The sequence below is a fragment of the Microcaecilia unicolor genome, chromosome 4 (genome assembly GCF_901765095.1).
Source record: "Microcaecilia unicolor chromosome 4, aMicUni1.1, whole genome shotgun sequence".
NCBI classification, from domain to species: domain Eukaryota; kingdom Metazoa; phylum Chordata; class Amphibia; order Gymnophiona; family Siphonopidae; genus Microcaecilia; species Microcaecilia unicolor.
In genome coordinates, this window is record NC_044034.1 from 265,911,193 (window position 1) to 265,927,350 (window position 16,158).

Consider the following 16,158-nt stretch of genomic DNA (forward strand, 5'->3'; position numbering starts at 1 on the left):
CGAGGCTTGGTTGTAGACTTCGTGAATTCTTAAAGGGAGATGCACACGGGCAGGTATCAATATCGAGTTTACGTAGAGCTTTAGTAGCACTGAGTCCCCCCCGTACCTATGAGATACTTAAAGAGGCATGGAGTAAGGATTTGGGATACGAATTGAAAGGAATAAATTTTGCAAAACTGATAAACGATATACCACATCAAGTAGGTGGGGCAGAGTTACAGGAGAGTCAATATAGGGTAATACACAGGGGATACATAACACAAAACCAAGCAGCAAGAGCGGGTTGGATAGGCGAAGCTCAATGCTCCAAATGTAATAGAGAAAATAATACCTTTTTGCATGCATTCTGGAAATGTGCTCGAATAAAAATATTCTGGAGAGCTATACAGAAGTATATCGAGCAGATCATAGGGCAAAGATTACTCCCCTCCTGGAGAGGAGTGTTGTTGAACAAAAGGGATGCATATGGGATAACAGACAGCTATATAGGGCTATTTTTATGCAAGGCATATGCAGTGGGGAAAAAATGCATACTTAAACACTGGATGCAGGAAGATCCACCTTCCTTTTGGTACTGGAGAAATAGGATGCATGAATTAATGCTTTGGGAGGCTAGGACGGCCTTTGGTAACTCAAAGAAAAGAAAGGAGTTTATTAAAATATGGAGTAAGTACTTGCAAAACATATCCCATAAAGCACGAAGTGCGGTACTAAATAGACTTGGAACGCCTTAGCCAGTGGGGTGTTTGGGAGATTAGCATTTCAGGATGTAAATGGGTATAGTCCTGTAATAGATATTGAAAAAGATTAAGTGCTATGAAGTTAAAAACGATTACTGTAAAGATGTCAACCCCCGGGGGGGGAGGGGAGGGGGGGAAATGGGGGGGAGGGGGGAGAAAATGATGATGGAAAATATTGATGAAGCAGTTAAGATGTATGTATGCAACAGTGACATGTTCTTAGGTTAAAGAACTGTTTGAATTTATGAACCATGTTTATAATGTTTATTGTCATCAATAAAAACTGTTGAAACATAAAGAATACTAGTACTTACACACAGTGGTGTGCTGGTAAATGTTTAACAACAGGGTCTCTCCCCGGTCCCCCTCTGCGCCCCCCCCCCCCCCCCCCAAATTGCAGAGTTGGCTAAAGCCGGGGAGAGAACCTGGGAGGAGTGGCAATGCATTACTCCAGGAAAAAAAAATTAAATGATCCCAGGTTCCAATCTAATTCATGTTTAATGTGCGATAAAATGCCATAAATAAGTAAATAAATATAAACTTTTAATGTTGAGCACCTGAGATTGAGTCCAAGATGGCCGCTGACTGAGACAGACGTGTTTTAGAGCTCCTCCAGATTTTACTGTTACTCTCTAATTACCTTGTAATGCCGAAGAGAAGGGGCAGAGCTGCTGCTACTGCAGCCCAGCAGCAAAGACCTTTGATATCTTCAGGCTTGATTGAATCTTATCTGCAACGAGCTCAGGTTTCAACAGTAGCGTCGGTGAGCGGTTCGCTGGAACAGCCCAAGATAGGAGACCAGGAGCTGAACCTTGAACTGGAAGTTTCTTTGAGCCCCGACGCAAGGGCCACTCCTCCCCAGCCTGTGATAAGTAGTTCTCCGGTGGCGGTGGACGGGAGGCAGTGTTAGCCTTAACGGAGACGTGGGAGATTTGTCAGCTTCTTCCCTGTTATCTCACACTGCCGGAAAAACACAGGAGGAGTTGCGAGGAAAATTGGAAGGTGAGAAACATGTTTCACAGGAAGAGAGTGAGAGCATTGCATTTGCTAAACTTTTTCAGAAACCAGATGAAGTGACATTGGACAATCTATGGCAGTTGATTGCAGAAATGGGGAAGTTTTTGTGCCCCCAGATGAGGAAATTTTATTTATTTATTTATGCTACATTTGTACCCCGCGCTTTCCCACTCATGGCAGGCTCAATGCGGCTTACATGGGGTAATGGAGGATTAAGTGACTTGCCCAGAGTCACAAGGAGCTGCCTGTGCCTGAAGTGGGAATCGAACTCAGTTCCTCAGTTCCCCAGGACCAAAGTCCACCACCCTAACCACTAGGCCACAAATGAAGTTGTGATATTAGATGGGAAGGTAACAGAAATTGACAATGAGGTGAAAATTGTTAAAGCAGATTTGGCTAAACAGGAAAAGGATGTTTTAGAGTTGAAACCACAGCAAACAACAATGCTTAAAGACTTGGTTAATTTAAGGAGAAAATCAGAAATGCTGGAAAATACTTCAAAATCTAATCATCTGCGTTTTATAAATTTTCCACGACAACCACTTATCTCCCCTCGGGAAATGCTAAAAAATTACCTCAGAGAAATTCTAGAGATAGAAGATAAAGATATGCCACCCTTTTCAAAGGTTTTTTATATACCTGTGAAGGGTTTGGATCCTTTATAAAGGAATAATATTCTGAATGCGCAACCATTGGATGTTTCTGCCCTTCTTGAATTGTCGGATTCAGAACAGATAACACCAACTACTATGTTGGCCACAGTAGCGTTACCTTCGGACAAGATCTGGATCTTAAAGAAGTTTTTTCAGAATAAAGAAAAAACTGTTCGTGGTTTGCAAACTCGTGTTTTTCCAGAACTAGGGAGGGAAACGCAAAGGCGACGACAAAAGTTTTTATAAATAAGACAGGAGACACTTCAACTTGGCGCAACTTTTTACCTTAAATATCCTTGCAAATGTTTAATCTCCTATCAAGCCGTGAAATATGTTTATTTTGATCCTGACCAATTGTCATCTTTTTTAACATCTAAGAGAGCTCCTAGTTAAGTAAAGTGGGATAGAAACTCGTCTGTATCTCAAAATTTGATTTATAAAGTTTATTACCTGTTTTCTCCTATTTAGGAATCTTGGACTCCTGTTGTGGACTTTAAATGAAGCTATAATATTTAATTTGTGTTATGAATAATATCTTTAGATTTAATTGTAATAGTGGATTTTTCTTTACAAGTTTATACTTGTTTACTATGTATAAAAACGATAAATAAAATATTTTAAAAAAATGCTGAGCACCTGATTCTTAAAGTGAACATATTCCAAACATTATAATGAAAATAAAATGATTTTTTTTCTACCTTTGTCTGGTGAATGTTTTTCTGATCATGCTGGCCCAGTATCCGATTCTGCTGCTATCTGTCCTCTTAACTCCGTTTCCAGGGCTTCCTTTCCATGTATTTCTTTCCTTTCCTCCTTTCTTCTTCATTTCTGGTCCTCAGCTTCTGCCTATTTTCTTCATCCATGTGCAGTTTTTCTCTTCCTTTTCCCTCATCTCATCTCCTTCCTCACTCTTCCCTCCCCTCCATCCATGTCCAGCATTTCTTCTCTCTCCCCTCCTCTCCCATGCCCTCCATCCACCCATGTCTAACGACCCTTTTCTCTGCTTGCCCTCCATCCACCCATGTCCAGTGACCCTTCTCTCCCCCTGCCCTGCATGCACCCAGCGACCCTCCTCTCCCCTGCCCTCCATGCACCCATACCCAGTGACCCTCCTCTCCCCTGCCCTCCATCCACCCATGTCCAGTGACACTGCCCTGCATGCAACCATGCCCAGTGACCCCTGCCCTGCATGCACCCATACCCAGTGACCCCTGCCCTGCATGCACCCATACCCAGCGACCCTCCTCTCCCCTGCCCTACCATCCACCCATGTCCAGCAGTGACCCTCCTCTCCCCTGCCCTGCATGCACCCATACCCAGCGACCCTTCTCTCCCCTCCATCCACAAATGCCCAGCGACTCCCTTCTCTCCCCTGCCACCCCCTCCCAAGTTGTTCGGCGAATTCTCCTCCCTCCCTCCGGATCCGGTCCCTCATGTCACCGACTCGACCTGACTCTTCGAATTCTTCGGGGCAGGCAGTCTTGCCTGCCCGCTGCCAGCGCTGACTCTCCCCCGCTGGCGCTGCCGGTTCACGCTTCAAAATGGCCACCGAGACTTCAGCACCTATGCCCCAACAAGCAATGCAGCTGCAATGATAATCAAGCAAGCAAAATACCACAGAGTGGAACTCGCTACCTTGCATATACTAGGATATAGCCATATCACAGAAACCCCGTATGGCTGCCAATCAACAACAGAATTGGTCCTTTTGTTGTTGTATAAATATCTTTTTTTCTTTCTTTTAATAAACGGAAAGGAAACAGAGCATACCAAGAACCCCGGGTCAAGGTCTTTCAAGGGCAGGATTTCAAAATAATGTTGCAGACTAAAGAAAAGAATTATCAGTTAAGACATAAATTTATCCTTTCTTAGCGTCAGCTCCACTGTTCTGCACAAATGGGATGTTCCAAGCAGGTTTGTTGGGCGGAGTGAATGACTGCCCTGCCAAAGTCCAAGTGGACTCTGGCCAACACAAAATCAGCAATGCTTAGCAAACGAATGGAGTGACAACCAATGCACCACACTGCAAATCTCCTCAGCCCAAGAAGTAGTCTAATCCCTGGTGGAGTGGGCCTTCAGCCCCTGAGGCATCAGAAGGAGGCAGATGCAATAGCCACCTTAAACCATCTTGCAAGGAAGGCCTCAGTGGCCGCCTGGCCCTTCTGTGGGCCCTGCAAAACACTAAGAGGCGGTCAGAGACTCTAAACCCATTCATCCCTACGTATTCCGGAGAAACACCTTCCAGATATTCAACTTGTGGAGCCTTCAGTCTACCGAAGCCAACTGCCCCTCCCCCCCCCACACACACACACAAAAAAAGAGGGCAAGCAGACCTCCTGCTTCACATGGAATGGAGAGTCCACCTTTAGCCAAAAGGAGGGGACCATACACAAGGACACTAAAGATCCAGAGAATGAAAGACATGAGTCCCAATAGGGCCTGTAGCTCAGAGACCTTGCAATCAGGAAGAGATAGCTACCAAAGACACCACCTTAAGAGGTCCATGATAGAAGCCAAGCACAGGAGCTCAAAGAGAGAGTCAGTCAATCAATCAATCAATCAGAGAGAGAGAGAGTCAGTCAGTCAATCAGAGAGACAGACAGAGAGAGAATCCACCAGGATTCAAAGCCATGCTAATCCCTGACAGACGTCAAGGACCAGGAGACATCCTGGAGTGCAGCAGTGTAGAGACCACTGAATCCAACCAAAAAGACGACCAGCATCCACAGTGACCAGAACCCATTCTAGGGGAGCCGGAGGAACCCCTCTCAGCACAGGATCTGGACTGACCCACCAGGCTAAACTGAATCCCACCCTAGACGGTAAGGCAGAGGTCAATAGAAGTCCCGTGAGGCTGGTGTCCAGCAGGGGCACCTAGAGACCCCTGTGGCACCCGCAGTGTTGCCGCCATGGAGTCCAGGAGAAACAAGCAGCCCCAAACCGTGGGTCTGGGAGAAAGCAAAACTGGCACAGGTACACTCAGAAGTTCACTGCCTGCTCCCCCAGAAGAAAAACCATCCCCTAGAAATGTCAAAGCGTACCCTGAGTACTCCAGGGACTGGCGCATCAGCCCTTCCAGGATCCCCGGAAGGATGGCTCTGAGGCACTCGTCCAGGCCCGCTGCCGGGAAAGGCGGTGGGGCCGGTAAGGGTGTCGGTGCCGGAAGCTGCTGGGAGCCAGGAGACGGCACCGAGGTGCCGGAACCCCGACGCGTCGGTACCTCCACAACCGACGGGGACCTCTCCTCTCGACGATGACGCTTCGGCGTCGACTCCTCTTCAGGATGCACCGAGGGCGTCCGGTGACGACGCTTTTTGTCCTTCTTTCGATGCACGTCACCGGCGCCGGAGGGCATGGAGGAGGAGGAGGTCGATCCCCCTCGGTCTCGAGGTACCGGGTCAGACAGGGTTCGGTCCCGTGGCTCACGAGCTGAGGGAGTGACCGGGGCCGACTGCCCACGCGGCCTCTCAACCCCACTCTCACCGGCGGACCGGCGGGCCGACGGGACCTGTTCTCCTGGGGTCGCTGCCATCGGTGCCGATGTCTCGGGCATCGATACCGGTACCGAAGAACCGGCCTTCAATACCGATGCCGTCGAGGTCGACGTCGAGGGGCCGGCGCAAGTTCCAAAAAGACGGTCCCGCAGAACTTGCCTCGCAACCTGAGTCCGTTTCCGGAGACCGAGACAGAAAGCACACGACTTGAGATTGTGCTCCGGCCCGAGGCACTGGAGGCACCAAGCGTGGGTGTCGGTCTGCGAGATCGGCCGGCCGCAGCGACCACACTTTTTAAATCCACTCGGGACCTTCGAGGACATCGACGGAAAAATCGCGTCGGCGAAGTCAAAGTCGTCAATGGTGGCTAAAATCACACCACGAAAAAATAAACGACCGAGCGACCACTAGGCCGCAACGTAGCGTCCCCGCTGGAAGCGAGGGAAAAGGGGAGCGCGTGCTCCACACGCGCAGTCTTTTTTTTTTTTTTTTTTTGTAAAAAGAAAAGATAAAAGGAAATTAAATTAAATTAACGAAGCGCGATCCGCGTATACGCGATCGCAAGAATCCGGCGGCTGAAGTAGAGAGAGCGGCAAGGCACGACTCTCTCCAGGCGCGGAAAAAAAGGAACTGGCGGGAGCGGTCGCGCACGGGCGGGAAGACGGCCGCGCATGCGCGGTGGGCGTGCCCTGCGTGCCGACCGTCCCGCGAAGCTTTTTCCGGTTGGTGGGGGCTGCCGCGGACGTCACCCAGTCGTGAGAACAAGCAGCCTGCTTGTCCTCGGAGAACGCAACCACCCCGACACCAGGGGTGTACAGCCATCATCACTTTGGAAGATATGCAGGGCTCCACTGTCTGGAAGTACTGCCTCAAGTACAGAGCTCACAGGAGGAGCTGCAAAGGAGATGTAGAGATAGGCCTCTGGGAGGTCCTTAACTCCCCTGGCCTCCCCCAGTCAACAGCCGAGTATCACGTTTCCATCCGGAAATGCTGGACTCACCAGACAAGCAACCACCCCCTGGAGGGACCGCCTTTCTTTGGGACCACGAAATAGACAGAGAACCTGCCCAGGCCATGCTCTGCCAGCAGAAAAGGATCCATCACCCCTAGAATGCAGAGATGCAGAAAGGTAAAGCAACAACCTGATGCTTTAGAGCTGAGCCGCAGGGGGAGGACAACAAGGCTTCAGAAACCAGACGGGCGAACACCTGAGGGGGCCTCCTCTCCACCACCTCCAGAACCCACTGATCTGAGAAGATACAGACCTTCTCGAAGCAGAAGACAGCTGGCTCCATACTGAAATCAACTAGAGGCCTAGCACACACTTTCTAGCGATGTGTGTTGAGACAAAGAATTTGGGAACTACTTTATTAGCCTATCCCTGCAAGTGTTTAGAGTACGATATCTAGGAGTCAAGTATACCTTTTTTGTTCCAGCCCAAATAAGAGCTTTTTTGGATCTTAAGAAAATCTCTAAATAATTAGTTGGATATTATTGTAATGTCTTGAGATAGCGTATTAAGGCTTATTCTTCAATAATTTTGATTCCTTTATTACTCCCTGTTCATTGAAGGTTTTTTTCCTCATTTTTGGAAAGAAAATTATTATATTCCTTAAATTCTTTTCTGTATGAAGTATTATTTCTTGTGATATATTTGCAAATAATAATAAATAAATTGACAAAGAAATCCAACTGGGTTGCAGTCCTGAAGGAGTGAGGTTGCCCACCCCTTCGCTAGAACCCTTTATTAGTGAAATTCTATCTAATCTGGACATCAAACAAATTAAAGGACAGGAATTCAAAATAGGTGCTTTTGCAGACGATTTGCTGGTTCATACTGCCGAGCCTCAGACCTGTCTTCTAATTCTTACAGAGAGTTTTTGGGAATAAAGATTTCTCAGGCCTTAAGCTAAATTTGTCCAAATCAAAAGCATTGGCTACAAATTAAACACTGAGATTGGCCTGGGCAAATGGTTCCTTAATCCTTTCAGTCACAGAAATGCACCCCCAAAAATCTTCATTGCATCCCCAGTGAAAGCCGCACGCAAAAGCCCCGAGTTCCTAGACCTACCCGAACTGTTCAAGTAGGTATGGGGGCTTTCCCCAATTTGTGAGGAGGGGGCTTTGCTGCTTCCCATGCCGGTTCTAAATGGTGACTGCAAACTCTTGTGAAACTACTGCGAGAGGTCAAAGCCGCCATTTTGAGTCTCAGATCCGGCAAGGGCAGCAGTTACTGCAGATTGCTGCTGCCTGAGGGAGAGAGGTGCTGCTTTGGGGGCAAGAAGGGAGCGGGAAAGGCTGTATTTGGATAGGAGGGCAGGGAAGAGAGAGGGGGAATGGCTGCATATGAAAGTAGGGAAATGCACATGGAACAGAATGAAAGGGAAGGAAGGGGGGAGGCTGCCATTGAATGGAATGGAAGGGGGGGGGGGAATGCTGCACGGATAGGAGGGCAGGGAAGGGGGGGTGGAAGATGTGCTGTACATAAAGGGTGGGGAAGTGGAAGAGATAGATAGATTTGAGGAGGAGGCAGAAAAATTGAGGAAAGCTGAATGTGAACGATCAATGTCAAACAGCCATAAGGCAGAAGTGAAGAAGAAAGGAGGTGAGAAACGAAATAACAGATGAAATAGAAAAGAGGCCCTGGAAACAGAGTTAAGAGCATAGACAAAGATAGCAGAGACAAAGATTGGGAACAAGATGATTAGGGTAATAAAATCACCAGACAAGAAAGGTAGGAAAATGATTTTATTTTCAGTTTAGTGATTGAATTATGTCGGTATTAACAGTTTACATGTCAGCTTTATTTTGCACTGTACAGGACATGCATTTCTTTCTATTTATCTGGTGTTGCACAATATGCAGAGTCTAGTATCTCCGCTTTCAGTTTTTGTCTCCATTTCTGTTTCTCTACACGTTTTTTGCAATTCCCTATTTTGCATCAGGTGAGAGTCATATTCTGCATCTGCAACTGAGATGAAGGATTCTGCTGGTATGGAGTGTCTCTGCAGAATTATGTAACAGTCCATCTTGTTCCAGTTTCCCAGTAGCAGGTTATTTTGGTGCTCTAGGGCCTTTCTTCATAGGTGGGTTAGGGCTATTACGGTTTGGCAAGTTTTCTATCTAGATTTAGAGTGCCTTTTTGCAAGGTTTTGTGTTATTTTTCAAAGTGTCTGGTCTGTTTGAAAAATAAAACTACTGAGGCCTAGTGGGGTCTCCACTTCTGGTACAGCAGTGCTGGGCACAGCCAGCCAGTTAGGTTTTTGGGGTATCCATAATGAAGCTGCATGAGAGAGAGATTTTCATACAATACCTCCTTGGTATACAGACCTCTCTTATGCATCATCTTCATTATAGATATCCCGAAAACCCGACTGGCTGGGTGTGCCCCAAGGACTGGGTTTTGAAGCACTGTGGTAGTCACCATACAAACAAAAACCCATGAACTTTAAACAAAGCATCTGGCAGTGGAAGGAGCGTGTGCTGTTCCTGAGTTGATTGTCATAATCTGAATATTTTTTGTGTGGCTAGTTGTAAGGAGTAGCTTCATTACTGGGGAATATAAGTTTGTGATACAGAACTGGAGATTCAAGGTTTATATTGAGATTTTGACCAGTCTTGTAGAGAATCCAAAGTTCACACCCACATAGAATTTGTTGAATGATGATTTCACCGGGTAGTTTAAACAGGCTGGAGGAGGAGGTTTCTTTTATGTATATAAACATTGCTAATTTAAGAGTGATGGAGGGGAAGGGGGTTATATATGAAAATGTCACTATGACTTGCCCTCCCCCACACACCACACCTAGCTTCTTTCCCCCCCCCCCCCCCCCCCCCCGTTGCCACCCCAAATATTCAGTACCTGGGTATCAGATGGCAATTCTATATGAGATAAATATAGGTAAATAGATTACCATGACAACACAGCAATTACCAAACTGGAAAAGCCTCCCATTCTCTCTGAATGGCAGAGTCTGCCTCTTTCACATGACTTTATTATTCCCTACTAGATGGCTGTATGTCATTGCAACTTATGCCTATCTGCCTATTATGGAAGATCTAATTACAATACATAAGGAAATAGTTAAATTGTGCTAGGAAGGGAAAAAACAAAAGCTGAAACTAGAGAAACTGTGTGGTAGTTGGAAACAAGGAGAACCGGCACTACCAGATTTAAAGAAATATAACCAAGCTTGTTTGCTACAGCACTTAAGGAACTGGTTATTGGACAAGCAAGATTATATCCCATTGGTCTTAGCGAGCATTATTCTCTGTGGCATGTTAACTATCTTTTACAAGCCTAGTCTAGAAATGTATCAAAGAATTTGAAAACTAGTATCTTGTTACAGCCTTTGAGAGACATCTGGAGATCTTTGTGAACTTATGGAAGCAGATTGTTTTGCCTGGCATGGAGAATGTGGTATTCTCCCATTTCACCCAAGGAGGGATAAAATTAGTTGAATATTTGTTAAGGGAGGATGGTAGTATTTGACCTAATACTGAAAACAACATGCCCTAATCAGGAGGGTAGATTTGCCTATATTTAGCTACTACATTATATTAATTTGCTTAACCAAAGGGCCCTAAGTCTACATTTGGGCACATAAGAGGTTCTTTTTTTTCTTTTTGAAGCAGATACCCCAAGCCTTAGGTTAGTGTTAATTTATACACTACAGAAAATTTTTCTTCACCCAACGTGTAATTAGACTCTGGAATTCATTGCCGGAGAACGTGGTACAGGCGGTTAGCTTGACGGAGTTTAAAAAGGGGTTAGATAGATTCCTAAAGGACAAGTCCATAGACCGCTATTAAATGGACTGGAAAAATTCCTCATTTTTAGGTACAACTTGTCTGGAATGTTTTTACGTTTGGGGAGCGTGCCAGGTGCCCTTGACCTGGATTGGCCACTGTCGGTGACAGGATGCTGGGCTAGATGGACCTTTGGTCTTTCCCAGTATGGCACTACTTATGTACTTATGTACTTATACAAGGCTTTGAATAAAATTAACCCTCCCAGAGATTATAGTGAATTAATGGAAAGGTGGATTTCTAGGGGCATATTAAATGTTAAAGCATTAACCAAGGAAATTACTACTCTGGTTTATTATGTGGATTTGCATGAATGTGAGTTTAGCACAGAGAAGGGGCACAGCCAGACACACAAATTAGGGTGGGATTTGGACCTAGTTGGGTGGGCAGAAGAACCCTACCCATAGGTAATCCTGTCTCTCAATCCCCAACCCTCACCCCTACCACGTACCTTTTAAAAGGAGCAGATCTTCACCAGCAGCATGACTAATACACAAGGCTTGCGCCGGCCCCACGGCCTTCCTTCTGACGTACTCTGCCTATGCAGAAACAGGAAGTAAGTTGTATAAGGAAGGAAGGCTTTGGGGCTGGTGCAAGCAGCATGCTACTGACGAAGATCTACTCTTTAAAATGGTACGCAGGAGGGAGAGATGTTGGGAGTTTTCAGTTGGCAGGGCTTGAGGATCCCCACCAGCCACATCATAGGCATGCTGATGCTGGATTGGCCTGGGCCCATCCATGGCTATGCCACTGGCACAGAGCATATTTTTCTCAGCTTTAAGCTCATATGGCAGGCTATGCTCCACTTTCTATATATATGTATTAAATGTAGGACAGAAGGAAGTACTTTACTGCACGCTTTTTGGAAATGTAGCCAGTTAAAAAGTTATTGGTCACTATCATCTAGTGCCTGGAATGGTGTTTTGGAGTCGCTAGTGGGAAATTTCATGCTCTTCCGATCACAGAACTGCATGATATGAAGCACATCCTTAAATGTAGAAATTTTTTTTTTTATGACATATATATAATCCCTTCCTCCAATAGCATGAAGCTTGGTTCTGGAGTGAGGCAGTAAAGGAGTTGATAACTTGACCAATATGGGACTTGGGATAGGTAAGTTGAGGGAGGGCGACTATTTAGTGCCTATTCTAGCATTTGATCAAGAAGGTTTTTCCAAATCCCTCATGAGATAAGCATGGTTTGGGCGAGGAAGAGAAGGTGAAGGTGGGATTAAGGAGGGGATAGGTTCGGGGACGGAAATTGGACAGGAGGGGCAAATGACAGAGTGTGTGTTATGATAAGTATTAAAGTCGTTTTATTACAACTTTGTTTAAAAATCCCTCCAAAAGAATTAAGAAAGTCTATTGTTTTAACCTGTGGTTTCAAAGACTTCTTGTATTTGCAGCATACACCTTCAGGTATGTATTCAGTTACACAATAAGGGGATAATTTTCTACAGGCCATCCAAAGTTAGGCACTGGTATGCTGTGCACTATGTGCAAAATTCTATCTAGCATAATTGTCGTTTAGAATACTAGCCTGCAGTTACACACCTAGTAAGCACTTCTGCTAGCTCAACGGCTGGTGTAAATGCTTGTGTCTAACTGCTGTCAGGTACTAAACTGCTAGTATTCTATAACATGTGCAAGTGAGTGTTGGGCATACCCCTCACAGGTACATACCTCCTTTGCAGTTGCATACTATGGATTTTGCATGCTCAATTTCTAGAATCCTAAAGACAGTTACATACATAACTGCCAGTTACTACCAATTAACCACAATTTTACCCAATTGGTTATTAATGCCAATTAACAGCTAATTGTTAAGTTATGCACGAAATTGGCATTCTAGAATTTATACACAATATCAGCCATCAGAGTGCAATTAGATAATTTCCTCTTTTTTTTCGTTAGGCTGTCAGTCTAACCTTTCAAATTAATATTTTCCTATAGTGACATGGGGGGGGGGGGGGGGGGGGTCTCACCCTGTATATCATTTTACAGAAAAAGAAAACAATTTCAAATACAGATAGTAGCAATAGACCACTCAGAGCTGCCAAATTATGTAAGAAATCATAATTTATTATTTAAGTATGAGAGAAGAAGAATCCATACTATTAGAAGGTGTCATTATTGAATATAAAACTGTTTCCTGATTTGAAGCAGTAAAACTAGAGTGGAATTGGAAGCAAGGGTAACAAAGCTATAAAAAAAACAGGGGACACAGTAATTCTCTGTCGGTGATTTTAACAGACCTGTACTGAACTGCAGCTGAGCAATACCAACCACTCAGGAAATCCTTAAGCTAACCTTTGCCCTCAATATATTAAAGACAGTTTTACTTTTGCAGCAACCTAAAACTACCAAGAATTCCTTACATATACAGAAATATATGGATAGCCATTCCCTCTCTGCCTTCATGTTCCCGAACAAAGAAAAGTTGAGACCTGGCTCCTAATTGGAAGCTACCCTATATTATATATATATGAGAAAATATTTAGTAGACTCGATTTCTGTGGGCATACCAGTACTGTGCCCAAAAGTAGCATATCAAGTACATATGATTGATCAGGATTCCAATATGCTCTCTACATTAATAAGCCTTTTCGCTTTGACATCCATGAAATCTATATAGGACAGTTGTACTGTATATACTCAAACAGAGATAACATGATTCCCCTAAAAAGGTGTGTGGTGGTAGTGTGTGTGTGGGGGGGGGGGGGGGGGGGGGGCGTGATGTTAACTCAAATATAAAGTGACAAAGTGTGTTATATTCCAGCTTTCCTCTCCTTCCCCCCTCCCCTGTGGTGTCCGGTATTCCTCTCCTTCTCGCCCTGCCCCATGGTGTCCCTCCACCTCCTCCTCCTCTGCTGCCACTGCCTACCCATCACCCCTCTCAAACCTGAAGAGATCCTACTGCCTCACTTCCTCTCTCACTCACTCCCATCCCCCCAACAGATGAAGCCCCCCCCCCCCCCCCCCCATGGTGATCAGCATTTATTTCCCTTTCCAACACAGACACCAGAGGTGATGGGCATTTCTCCCCTCCACTCTCGTCAGCATTTCTCTCCTTCACATCCTCCATGAATGCCAGCATTTCTCTCTTCCACCCCCTCCACATCTGCCCCCCCCGATAACCAGCATTTCTCTCCTCCCCCTCCCCCTAATGACCAACATTTATCTTCTCCATCCCCTTCCATACCTCCCCCCCACCCCGATGACCGGCAGTTCTCTCATCCACCCTGGGGGAGGAAGGCAGGAGCCAGCAAACCTTAAGTACACACAGATGCTCAAGGCCCTTCACCGGCCCAGTGCATAATTTTGGTGTTGAGGTCAGCTGGACAAGGAGGTAAGAAGTGAAATGCCAGTCACCACTGAGGTGGGGGGGGGGGGGGGGAAGTGACGAAGAGAGAAAGACAAATATAAATGGAGATCCCAATTTTTGGGCATTTTAGAAAAAATATCTCGGTTTATATTCAAGTATTTATGGTATGTCTTTAAAAGTGTTAAAGACCTCTGCTGGAGAACTACTACCCTGGAGAAAACCGCAAAATGATGGCAAAAACACCATCCAGTCTGCCCAGTTATACTGTTCACACTAAGAACTCATTCCACCAAGAGACACAGAATGTAACCACCTAATTTCTCCTTGTCCAGGACAGTCTAGTCTTTCTCCTCTACATTCTACCATCTTTTGAGAAAATTATTGGTCATCTCTAGTTAGTTTACTCCAATACTCACCTTATCCATGTCTAACCACAAGGCTCTAACAATCTCAACAGCCAACGATAGTACTGTACTGTAGGTCTTGCTCAAAAAATCTAACTGCCTAGGTCCCCCACGGAGCCTACCAGACATGGCTACCTGAATACCCACCTTTCTGCTAGAACTTCTAGCTATCACAGAACATTTAGTCTGCCAGAGACAGCTGCTAATTCTGTTATCACAGTGTGATTTAAACAGTTACCATTACTAGTAGATCTTCTGAAAATCCTGTATGCATTCACCTGTGTAAAACTGTACTGTGTGTAAGTAAAATCAAAAAATACAGACCTTTATTGCAGCTTCTCTTAATGCCTCCAGTCGCTGCCTGCTGCTTTCTTTCATGTTGACAACATCCTTGTAATCTCCTTGTAAGGCCCTCTGAAGGCCATGGACAGCCTCAAAGACAGAGTTCTCACTTTCATTCAATTCTTTTTGGAAAATTTCAAATGTATGCACCTGAAAAAGTTTCTCCTCATCTGACAAACCAGGATCCTTCTCAACTGCTTTAATCGCATTTTTCAATTTGTTGAGAACTACATTCTTCTGATGAAGGAGACCTGACAGCTTCCTACAGTTGTCTATGAGCCACCGTTTCCGTTGACTGATAGTTGCCCCTTTTCCTCGGTGAAGCTTTATTACATGTTTGGCTACATCTTCCAGCTCTGTGGTTTTCACCAAGTTGACATCAATCAGTATAAGCAAAACCCATAGCACCACAATATACTCAACTGTTTTCATTGTAAGATTACAATTATTGAGCAAAGCCGTGATAGCGATATATGCATTTCATGGTACTCCCAATCCTGCTACTGAATACAACTAGCATCTTCATTATGCATGGTGCTGAAAGACAAAAAAAAAAAAAAAAAAAAAAGCCATCAGACAAAACCTTACCATAGAATTTATAGGACCTCCAACAGCAGTCTACAAAGTAATTCTAGTATTCTGCCTTCTGACTTACAAAGCAATACTACCTCCAAATAAAGGTCCTGTCAGTTTTAATTTTACCATACAGCCACCTAACTCTCAAGCATTAAACCAGCTTTAAGTCCACCAAGCTTGTCTGCTTAATGATGCAGTACAATGCTCAAATTAGATCACTGTTCCAGGGTGAGCCATCAATGCCAAAATCAATGGTTTCAGAGAAATTTGACACTACATTGTATCTACAAGCGCATGGTTCTGAATACTAATTTCCTGGGGTTTGCCTAAATTGATTTATTTGATCTTATTTCCAAGTTTCTTTTTTTTCTTTTTGTCCCAACATATTTCACACCTTGCTGTTTGACCTTTACTAAAGCATGAGGTGTACACATGTTATGATCAAAACCTGTCTCTTTAGAAGCCATCTTGGTCAAGTGTTCATCAATGTTGCTTATATTTACGTTGTACATTTTTCAGTCACCTAGTGCACTGACGTTAATAGTACTTGATGCAATATTTGTAGTGCTGGCACTTAAATCCTAGCAGTTAGTGTTGTTCTTGTATGGCAGGTTTGTTATAGTGTGTGTGTGTGTATGAACTTAAATCCTAGCAATTAGTGTTTTTCTGGTATAGCAGGTTTGTGTTAGTGTGTGTCAGATTTTCAATAATTCTGGTTGGCACCACACCAATGCATGTGTATGTATATTTACATAGCTTTATGTTAGTTGATTGTATTTCAAGGAGAGAAGTAGAAGGC

General features: G+C 44.8%; 1 protein-coding gene across 5 annotated transcripts in view; it reads right to left on the reverse strand.

Moving 5' to 3' along the window:
* TMCO3 (transmembrane and coiled-coil domains 3) overlaps positions 1 to 16,158 on the reverse strand; it is a 159,769-nt gene that overhangs the window by 107,723 nt on the left and 35,888 nt on the right. For all 5 annotated transcript variants that reach the window (XM_030201498.1, XM_030201499.1, XM_030201502.1 and 2 more), the window contains one exon: positions 14,766 to 15,320. In XM_030201498.1, the coding sequence (XP_030057358.1) occupies positions 14,766 to 15,215 (450 nt within the window). In that variant the 5' untranslated portion in view covers positions 15,216 to 15,320. The remainder of the gene's footprint in view (positions 1 to 14,765; positions 15,321 to 16,158) is intronic.